This window comes from Chrysochloris asiatica, unplaced genomic scaffold, assembly GCF_000296735.1.
Source record: "Chrysochloris asiatica unplaced genomic scaffold, ChrAsi1.0 scaffold00343, whole genome shotgun sequence".
NCBI classification, from domain to species: Eukaryota; Metazoa; Chordata; class Mammalia; order Afrosoricida; family Chrysochloridae; genus Chrysochloris; species Chrysochloris asiatica.
The window spans coordinates 2,529,399-2,541,203 of NW_006408861.1; the positions used below are offsets into that span (position 1 = coordinate 2,529,399).

An 11,805-nucleotide genomic window follows, 5' to 3' on the forward strand; every position below is an offset into this window, starting at 1 on the left:
TCCTAACTCTCTTTCAGTCACTTCTGCCCTCCTCTCCTTCCTGTTAGGTGCTGTCTTGTCAATTGAGACCTGTAGCAACCCTGTATAGGGTCTCCGAGGAGCAGCCGGCTGGCATGAACCACAGACCCTGGAGCTCAAAAGGCCCTGTAGTGAGTCACCTCAGGCCACAGCGCTGTGTCAGACTCCTCTCAAACCAGTGAAAACAAAAAAGCAGATCACATACGACAATCGCATCCCCTGCACAGGGCCTCCGAGGAGCGGCCCGTGAGCTTGAACCACCGACCCCGCAGACCAAAAGGCCCTGCAGTGGCACCCCAATCCCCAGCGCTACAATGGGGCTCCTCTCAAACCAGTGAATGTAAGCCAACCAAATAGGACACACATCTGTGTCTCCTGTATATGGTTTCTGATGAGTGGCTGGTGAGCATGAACCACCGGCTCTGTCCCACTGGCCTTGTCGTTCAAAAGAATTTGCAGTGCAACTTCTCAACCCACAGCAGTACGCTGGGCTCTATCTCAAACCAGTGAAGAAAGGCAGACCAAATCCTTGTCTCAGCCTGGCCTGGGTGCGTAATCTCCTGGCAGAGGAGAGCGCCAGCGATGGGGGCAGGTCCTGGCCACTCAGCTAAGCCCCCACCTCCACTCACCCAGATGTATGTGGTCAAACCATGAGTGCACCCACTCCCGACACCAAAGAAAAAAAACAAGATCGAAACCACCCAAAATCAGCAAAGCACACCGTGCATCTTTTTTTTTTTCCCCTAAATGTTCCTGCGGAGCATTTCTGCGGTGTCTCTGCAGCCCCTATTTAGTCCAGCCACTCTGTCTAGCCCAGGATGTTTGCCCAGGCCTCCGAGCCTGGCTGACGGGCTCAAGGGTACGCAACCTCCCGCCTCTGCTCCAAATTCCACAGGCTACAAGCCTCCAAAAATCCAAACCACTCCTATCTCTGTGGGTCCGAACCCAGAGCTCTGTCTTGCCTCCTTTCTGCCTGGAATTCTGAGCCACTTTTGATGGCGACCTTCACTATGCCTTCACCCTAGCCACCAGCAAGCCCTGCCCTCCCTGCTTCTTCAGTTAGTCTGTAATGTTCTTACTTTGTTTCAGGCCCCTCTGAGTTCTTTTTATGACTTATAATGCTTCCAACATCAAGCTGGAGATTGCTGTATTATAAGACTTGCATCTGTTTTACATGGTATAAATAAACACTTACTTCAAATTTCCTCCTCTATTCATCCATAAAATTCTCAGAGGAAAATGGTGGCAGAAAATAAAAGAAACTGAGTTAATCTTACAAGTGGTAACAGACAAGCCATAGCTCTAGATGCCTTTCTATCATTTCCTCCCATGAATTTATATGACTTAGTGATGGTGAACCTAGGCATGAACAAAAGACTGAAATAATTTCTTACTTGAACAACCTCAGGAAATCATATTCTTTCCTTAGCACTTTATCCTTCATTGATCTCTGTGATTCCACTGTTCTGACCACTAAAATACTGGAGAACTTGTGATGGAGAAATATACTATCTCCTGAATACATGACTTGACTTTAATTTACTCTTATTTCTATTATATCAGGATGTCATATGTTGGCTGTTATGGGATATGATCACTATGTTGTCAACTGTAACCATTGCATTACAACATCACCATGTCTTATCTGGTTTTCTTCTGATGGGTAGTTGAGGTATATATAATGCACTTGATTGGTGTCACACACAGATATCATGCTAAGAGTGGTTTCCTATAAGTTAAAATAGTCAGTCATTACTACTGTGATAATTTTCAACTACAAGAACTCTCCTATTCTAGCAGTTATATAAATAAAGTGGTAGTTTTGTACTTAAATGCATTTTATATTCTTGTGTCTCCTATGTTTTTCTTCATCATTGCCAGTGTCCTTAAAATCTGATCAGCTGAGTCAAATTCAAAGGTATCAGCACACTCAGCTTCCATACCTCAATGGTTACTGTTTTCTATGGTTCTGCAGTATTCATGTACCTGCAGTCATCATCAGCCATCTCCATGAACCAAGGAAAAGTGTCTTCTCTACTATGTTATTGTGCCATTGTTGAAATGCTAAATCTGCAGCCTGTGTAATACAGATGTCAAAGTTGCTCTAAATAAAATCCTTGAGAAAAGACTATTTTACATTAGAAACCATAACTCTTGAAAAAGTTTCCAGAAGATTCACAATACATAGATAACAATATACATGCACAAGTAATGAGATTATTGTCAGCAATCAATTATTTAAAAGAAAGGTTTCAAGGATAGGAATGGATTCATAGTTTCAGATGGAGTACATTTACATGTAAGACAGTGTCAATTTGAGGAAGACCCAGAAGTCATCCATTGTAACCCATATTCCCTATAATCATTATTTTTATCTTTAAAAACTTTCTAGTAGATAATTTATATACATGGGATTTGACACTTTGTTTCAAATGCTTTATCTATACAAAGCATAGAATGGACCATATCCTTTGATCTTCTCAGTACATTTCATATTTTTTCTTGTTGACTAATAAGCATAAGAAGCTCTGGTAGCATGGTGGATTACTAGGTAGGTTGCAAACTGCAAGGTCAGCAGTTCAAATCTGTCATTTGCTCTTAAGCAGAAAGATGAAGTTTTCTACTCTCATAAAGATTTACAGCCTCCAAAACCCTACACAGTGTAGCCAAGAGTTGGAAACGAATGATGGCACACAAGCACCACCACTAAGCATAAAACAAATTATTCTGACAAAAAGTGGTCTCTAATATAAATAACCTTTAAAGATTGGAAATCTAGAAAGTTCAATCCCTGCTGTCTACTGAGTGCTTAGAAATCCATTAAAGAATATGATGGCAGATGATAGATGATAAACATAATTTTTGTTCACAAGTCAATAACCCTACAGTGGAAGAGATTGATAGAATAATTAGGGCTGAATACATCATGTGTGTATGAATTCCTTTGCAACATTTTTTCCTACACAATTTTAGAATTTCTATGAGAATGCTATATTAATTTTCCCTTAATCCTGAATGATATGTCTTTTCACCCATCTTATAAAATCACAGATGCAGCAGTGATATTCTTTGACTATGTATTGAAACCATATAGGTTATTTATTCACATATAAAGTTAAAATTGTAAAGTTATTTTCTGACTGATTTTATGAAGACATCTTAGCCACAGACTAATATTAGACTAATTGTAAGTCTTCCTGAGAGGCAAGAATTTTATATTAATAACTCTCAGTAGCTCTTGGTGGTACCAGTTCCCACTATTCCTCCTACCAGTTGCTAAGTTCCCACATTTTCTCTTCCTGGATGCATTTATCCATCTCTCTAGAATAGTACATCAGACTCTTAAAGACCAGATACTTCAATTTACTTTTAAAACCACTACCAGATAAGAGTTCTTTGGTGTGTTTACTTTGATACTACTGAGCATAAAGTTCACAGAAACTCTAACAATATGTGTCTCAACTTTGTTTGCAATTCAAAATAAAATGAGAGAAATACATTATATTGCTGTGAGAATATTAGACACCTGAGAGTCAATGGGGCAAAGGGAAAACTTTTAATTATTTCTTTTCCCAAGAGTTGTTGCCTGTGAGATGTGAATCTAGTGGGAGGTTATTAGGATTGTTTATTTCTAATGAAACCATTACCATCTATACCCAGATTATAAATACTATCTGTCACATCAATCATCCATTGCAAACGGCTCAATGACCTTGGCCATCAGCTTCTTAATAGATCAAGATCGCTGACTCAAAATACTTGCCAAAGGAGAAGTTTAGGTTATGTCTCAGTCAGCATCAAAGAGTACTGCAAGGTTAGTATTCAGAACTGCCCACCAGTATCATCAGAATCATTATCTCCTCCAGAAAATTTGAGGAGAAAAAATGTGCAGTGTGAGACTCTACACAAAGAAGGAAGATTGTGTTTTAATAGTAAGATTTGATTCTTATATTCTTAGAGTCCTCTGCTCTAAACTTCCTCCTAATGTATTAATGATGAACATTGTTGTTATTGTTGTTAAATGCTGTTGAGTTGGTTCTGACTAATAGCAACCCTGTATAGGATTTCTGAGGAGGTGAGTTGAACTGCTGACCTTCTGGTTTGCAGTCTAGTACTTATCCCACAGTACCACACCAGGAGTTCAATGATGAATATGACTAATTGTGCATCTCCACTTGTCCTCACTCTTATTTATCTAGTGCTGCTACAAAAATAGTACATAAGTACTGGTTTTAACAAACTGAGATTTATTTTCTGAGAGTTTATGAGGCTAGAAGATCAAATTCAGGATGCTGGCTCTAGGCAAAACTTTATTTCTATGCTACCTCTGGCTGAAGGTCTTTGTTTCTTATGAGCTTCTGCTTCTCGGAAATAGTCACATAGTTTGTCATCTCTTTTTTTCCCATCTTTATTCTGGTCATTTGTTTACTTATTTTATATAGCAAAAGAGAGTGAGTTTACCCTAATACTGCTTCATTAACATAACACAGATAGCCTAGCCACAAATGGAATTGTAAGCATAGATATAAAGCTTATAATTTACATCACATAGTTTTGGGGGACATTATTCAATCCATAACATCCTCACTCTAAAAGTCACACAATCATACACAGATTTCCTTGTTGTCTTCCTGTTCTCTACATTATAAAATAATGGCAAACAATTCTTTCTTTATTCAAGTCTGTTTATATATACAGATACCTTTGTTACTTATATTTATTCTGCCTTAACTTATTGCTAACCTTCCTTCAGCAATTTCACTGAACATATATTTATTGAGACTTGCTATATAACAGACACCATGTAAGATGCTATATGGAGTTTGCAGTCTAGAAATAAGAAAAACCAGTAAATAGATCATTAAAAGTATTAGAAATTTAAATGATCAAGTACAAGTATAAATGTAAAAAAATATGACTGTGTAGGTAATTATTTTGTTAACATTGGTTTGGGGCTATGTCTCATATATATTATACATAGTTACATAATGAGAGGAGATGGAAGAAGAAACTTGGGGAAACATGATGCATCAAAACTGTACCAAAAGAGTCTACAAATGCTCTTTTGAAGAATAGCCAAGTTATGCAGTACTTGGGAAATGAAATCACAAATTATAATAAAACTAATTTGTTGTTTGAAGATACAAATCTTTGAATGGCATAAAAATTGGTCAGTACTTTTTTTTTTATAGACCATATAGAATATTAATGATATTGATGACTTTTAAGAGTTCATAATCAGTAAAATTATTGTGCATCTCTGTAATTAGTACAAGCATTAATGAAAAAATGACCACCAGGAAAGATGCTAAGAAAAAAAAAAATCTTATTTATAGGAATGAAAATGTTTGGCAAATAAAAATTTTTTTTAAGAGAGAAAGAGCCTCAGTAGAGTGTGATTAAACAATACTAACATATATGTAAGTTCTTACCAACAACTAATAACTGTACCAAGCTCCTTACAGTTATGCTATATTTAGTTTTTAGCTCAATATCAAGATATAGATATTAATGTCTCTGGGATTTCCCCAACCCCCACCCCCAGAGGTTTGAAGAGTGGAAGTACTTTGCCCAAAGTCACACAGCAATTATGTGTTTGAACTCAGAGCTACGTTAAGGACTATCCATTATATTTATAAAATCATGAAATGTGGGACAAGAAAGATGATAATTCTGTGTTCCACCAAGTGCTTTTGTAATGAACAATATACTAACTATAAGTGCTAAGTGGTTATTTAGATTATGCTTGAACAATTCTAGTTGTGTGCATATGTCTGCACATTTAGGCAACTGATTTCATTTGCTGGCTGTCTTCTTACACTATATTATGTAAGATATTTCTCTCAATAGTTTCCAACAGTTAGTTTTACTTCAGTCTCTCCAAGACATTAAAAAAGAGTATATAAAGAAAATGCAAAAAACAAAAGACCTCATTGCTGTGAAATCAATTTCAACTGATATGACCCCAGAGGATATAGTTTCCAAACTGTAACCTTTACATAATCAGACAGCTACCTATTTTTCCCTCAGAGCACTAGTGGCCTCAGATTGTCAACTTTTCTTGACAGGAAGCTCTTAACCACTGTATCATCAGACCTCCATTAAAAAGAGTCCAACAGCTGTTATGTATAGCACCATTGGAAAGTGGTTGTCACATGTTACAAATATTTTTTATACCTCTTCTTTCAGCTATTCTTCAAAAGACAAGGTTTATAAATATTTTCTCTGAAATTTTTGAATTTCCTTATATTTCACATACTACATCTCTCTGGAACACAGTAATACAGTATTTGTTTTGTCAACTAGGACTCTGACATTATGCTTGTAGTATATAGTTGTTGTCTTTGCAAACGTGGGCTAAAGATACCTGTTGTTGCTGTTAAGTGATGGCAACATGATTCTGAGTCACCATGGCACTGTATAGTGTTTGTAAATAGCAGATGGTGGAATTGAACTGCTGACCTTTCAGTAGCAGTCCTTATCCTACAGTGCCACCAAACCTTGACTCCAAAAACATATATCTTTATGAAATCTCTATCACATTGTTGATTAGAGATATGGTTGTTGTGGTGGTGGTGGTAGCATGTCACTAAATCAGTTCTGACTTACAGGGCACCCATACAGGGGGTTTCTGGGGCTGTATTTTTTATTGCTGTTGTTGTTAAGAAACGTGGAGTCGGTTCCAACTCATAGTGTCCCTGCACAGGGTTTCCAAGGCTGTAAATCTTTACAGGAGCAAAACGCCTCATCTTTCTCCCGAGGAACCGCTGGTAGTTTCAAACTGCTGATCTTGAGGTTGGCAGCCCGACTCGTAACCACTACGTTCAGAAAATCTCATCTTTCTCCTGCAGGTCAGATGGTAGATTTGAACTGTTTACTTTGTGATTAGCAACCCAAAGTGTAACCTCCTATGCAACCAGAACTCCATGTTAGTATTATACTTCGAGTGAAAGCCATAATTATATGTGCTATGTGTTTTACTAATCCTCATCTCCCCAATCTTGGATTTATATAGCAAAACCTGACAATCATAGAAGACATGCATTGTTATCTATGAAAACCATCCTATGTTCTGGTAATAAAACACAGTTTTCGGAACAATACAACTTCAGTCATGAAGTGAAATCCAATCATAATCTGTTAGGCATTGGACTATTATTGGGTTTTGAAACCTTGCACCTCAGGAAAAAGAGGAGTTTCTCTGTTTGCTTCCATAAAGATTTATAGTTTCAGAAACATTAAATAGGGACACTACAAAGTGAAATTGACTTGATGGCTGTGTTCTGTTTTGTGTTGTTTGGGGGGTTGGGGTTGGGGGAGAAATCATAGTCTACTGCTTACCAGACCATAGGGGTGGAATTCATGACCCAAATTTAGGTCATTATACCACTTTCCTGGGATTGTTAAATTAGATATCATAGAAGACAATCCTTCAATCTTGGTGAAGCTGTTGCAGTGTAAATGTGGGATCATTCAGGCAGTTATGTCCTTGTCTCTTAGTCTGTGTAAAGGAAACTGGGGAAAAGCACTACAAAGTCTTAAGAAGAAAAGTTAGTGGTAGTTTTCCAGTCCTTTTGCTATTGTGAATTAGGACACTAAGTAAGAAAAATAACTCAGACTAATATTCATAATTATCACAAATTTATGAACACAGTGTTTATCAATGAGTAAAACCATTTTCCTTTTCATTCAAAATCAAATGTTAATGTAATGATTATGCACTACAGTAAGAATGATATTAATCTATACATATTTAATATGGGAAGGAAATCTGGTATCTTAATGGATTTCGAGATGAGCTGCTAACTGAAATGTCAGCAGTTGGAATCTACCAGTTACTCTAGGGGAGAAAGATGAGGTTTTTTTTGCTCTTGTGATGATTTATACCCTTGAACACCCTATACAGGGTGACTGTGAGTTGGAACTGACTCCATGGCATAAAATTACTGATCACTACATTGAATACGGTAATAAAAGAAACAAATCATGGGAAAAGAACACTAGTAGCATTCATTCTGACTGACCAAAAAATCCATAGATGTGTTTCACCTTGTTGTTATTGTTATTGTTTTTATTGTTGTTAAGTGCCATGGAGTCCATACCAACTAGTAGCGACCCTGTATAGGTTTTCCAAGGAGAGGGTGGGTTTGAACAGCTGATCTTGCAGGACAAACTGACTTTATAATCCAGTGCATTATCCTGAAGCACCACACCAGAATTTCATGTTTCAACATAAGAATTAAGAAATTATCCTAATTATGGTGGTGGTGGTGGTTGTTTGCTGTGGAGTTGGGTCCCAGTGATAGTGACTCTCTACTATGTTTCTGAAACTTGGTATGTCACTGTAGGATAAGGACTGGACCACAAGGTCAATTTGTACTGCAAAGTCGGTGGTTCAAACTCACTAACCACTTCTTGGAAACATAAGAATCAACTTGATGGCACTTAACAACATATATAGTTTCTGAGGCTGTACATCTTTCTTCCATGGAGCAATTGGTATATTTGAACTGTTGACCTTGCAATTGCAGCCCAACTCATAAACCACTACACTTTCAGACTCCTTTATTAATAGTATAAGACTCTTGAAATCTGTAATTCATTCTGTGGTCAATCATAATCATTGGACTCTGCAGTAACAGGAGACACTAAAGAAATCTCTGGAATATTAATCTACTGGTTACGAGTTGGGTTGCTAACTACAAAGTCAGTGTTCAAAACTATCAGCTGTTCCATAGGATAAAGCTGAGGCTTTCTGCTCCCATAAAAATGTACAGCCTTGGAAACCCTATACTACATCGTTATGAGTTGAAAACAACTCCATGGCACATAACCAAACAAGTAAGTAATAAAATAAGGATCTACAGAATTACCTTTTCCCCTCCACATACACACATATACATGTGCATACGCTTAAACACAGCAAAATATAAACTCACATACATATGTGGAACTTACTTTCTTTTTTAGAACCTGATGAGAAAATAATGGACCACAGAAATCATTCAGCAATGACTGAGTTCATCCTTGCTGGGCTCACAGAACGTCCTGAATTCCAAATACCCCTCTTCCTCCTCTTCCTAGGAATCTATGTGGTCACAGTCATAGGAAACCTGGGCATGATCACACTGATTGGACTCAGTTCTCACCTTCATACGCCCATGTACTATTTCCTCAGCAGTTTGTCCTTCATTGATCTCTGCCAGTCCACTGTCATTACCCCTAAAATGCTGGTGAACTTTGTGACAGAGAAGAACGTAATCTCCTACCCTGAATGCATGACTCAGCTCTATTTCTTTCTTATTTTTGCTATTGCAGAGTGTCATATGCTAGCTGCAATGGCATATGATCGCTATGTTGCCATCTGTAACCCCTTGCTTTATAATGTTATCATGTCTTATCACACCTGCTTCTGGCTCACAATAGGAGTTTATATTCTGGGTATCATTGGCTCTATAATTCATACAGGCTTCATGTTGAAGCTCTTTTTCTGTAAGGTCAATGTGGTTAACCAATATTTCTGTGATCTCTTTCCACTCCTGCAGCTATCCTGCTCTAGCATCTATATTAATGAAATATTGGTTCTGGGTCTGAGTACATTCAACATATTTATTCCTGCCTTAGCCATCCTTGCCTCCTACATCTTCATCTTTAGTAGTATTCTCCACATTCGCTCCACTGAGGGCAGATCCAAAGCCTTTAGTACTTGCAGTTCTCATATATCAGCAGTTACACTCTTTTTTGGTTCCTTAGCATTTATGTATCTGCAGCCATCAAATGTCAGACCCAAGGACCAAGGGAAAGTTTCTTCTGTGTTTTATACTATTATTGTCCCCATGCTCAACCCCATGATCTATAGTCTGAGAAATAAAGATGTCAAACTGGCACTGAAGAAAATTGTAGAAAGTCGAGAATGCTTTTGAATAGAATCAACACTACAATGTGCAGTCAGAAACAGATCTTTGGTTTGCTGAGATATATAATTTGTTCAGTTAATTGTTGAAATGTGTGAACTCATCTGCACTTTTTCCCCCTATATCATGTAAGTCCTTTCATACAATATCTTCTTTCAATTCTACAGTAAGGGGAGTAGGGATTATGAGTAAGGCTGATAATTCAAGGCCAGTAGTTCAAAACTACCAGTGATTCCATGTGAGAAAGATGAGGTTTTCTGCTTCTGAAAAGATTTACAACCTTGGAAACTCTATGCAGAGTTGCTATTAGTCAGAACTGACTCCATGGTACAAAGCCACAACCACCATATAAACAGAAATACAGAGTATAAAATCCAAGGCTATTTTAAATTACAGAAACTATATATTCCATTTTAGTAAGAATGCCAACAAAAAAATCAAGGAAGATGATGATGATAATCATGATGATGATGAGACTAACATACATTATTGAGGTATTACAATCTGACCAACCCTGTGTCAAATAGCTATTTAGATATTTAAAATTGTATATATATTTTTTATATATTTAAAATTATATGTTTAATATACATTTATTTAATATTTACAATATTCCCCAGGGAAAGTACCAATAGTTTTACCTTTTCAAAGATGAAAAAAAAATCAAGTCTTAGAGACTTTTTGTATCAAGTCTAGAGTCTAAAAATAAAGCAATTAAGCCTGAGGGGGGGAGGATATGAGAAGTTTGATTCCAAAATTCATGATTCTACTCAAAGTGATTCTCATACCAAGAGAAACTGTTGGAAGTCAAAGAACTACCTCTGAAATCTCTACACACTGAGAAATCCTAGATACCTCTATGACTGTACTGCTGTCCTCTGAATATAGTGGTTGTGGTGGTGATTGGGTGTTGAGGAGTTGATTCCTCATCATAACAATCCTGTACAGAATTTACAGGAAAAGAATACATCATCTTTCTATCTTAAAGCAGCTGATAGATTTGAACTGTTGACCTTACAGTTAGTAGCCCAACTCATAACCGACTATGCTACCATAGCTCTTTGCCCTCTGACTATACTCCATTTAAGTTTCACCTTTTTTTTCACAGAATCAAATTATTTTACATCTGTGCTGATCAAACCAATATGGAGCATAATTAGGATTTTTTTCATGATGAAAACTCCAGTTATTACATATGAGAGTATTTTCCTTGATATCAGTAAAGATGGGATTGGTTGCTTCAACTTGTTAGAAGCCAACAAACCCTGCAAATGTGTAATGCTTCCATGCTGTGCATTGTCTTAAAAAAAAATTTTTTTTTTAAGGTTTTTATTTTGGATTGAGTGAAAGTTTACAGGGCAGATCATCACTTTCACATTCAACAAATCATATATCTTGTTTCATTACAATGATTCTAATCCCCTCCACATACAATCAGTGAACAGTATTTCTCTATTCACATTAGCTCTCCCCCCCCCCCTTTTTTTAAAATACTCAGGCATATATAATAATTTACACCACCAAAAGGCACATTCTGCAAGTCTGCTTCCTGGATGCCATCTCTTAGTCCCTCTATTCCCATGAATCTAGAGTCCTCAGCTGCTCCCTCTCTCCATGTCCCAGTCTCTGCCTCCATCTCTGGTACTCTGCTTCTCTGGATAAGGTCCTGCATTCCACTTGTGCTCTTCTCCCTTTGTTTCTAGACTGTAAGCTTAACTACTCCCCTGCTTTTGTTACAAAATTTCTACCTTTACAATTGGATAGTTGAAATTGTCATGATAACAATTACTCACTGTTGAATCATAAGAATCTTATCCCTATCTCTTTTAATCAGACCCATCTAGGCAAGATGTAAACTATTCAGTGAGGACAC

At 37.2% G+C, this 11,805-nt stretch overlaps 1 protein-coding gene across 1 annotated transcript; it reads left to right on the plus strand.

The window, feature by feature from the left end:
- Nucleotides 1-8,981: 8,981 nt before the first annotated feature.
- LOC102837809 (olfactory receptor 8G2-like) lies at nt 8,982-9,941 on the plus strand. The gene has a single exon (XM_006875879.1). The coding sequence runs from the start codon at nt 9,006-9,008 to the stop codon at nt 9,939-9,941; it is 936 nt and encodes a 311-aa protein (XP_006875941.1). The 5' UTR covers nt 8,982-9,005.
- Nucleotides 9,942-11,805: the final 1,864 nt, after the last annotated feature.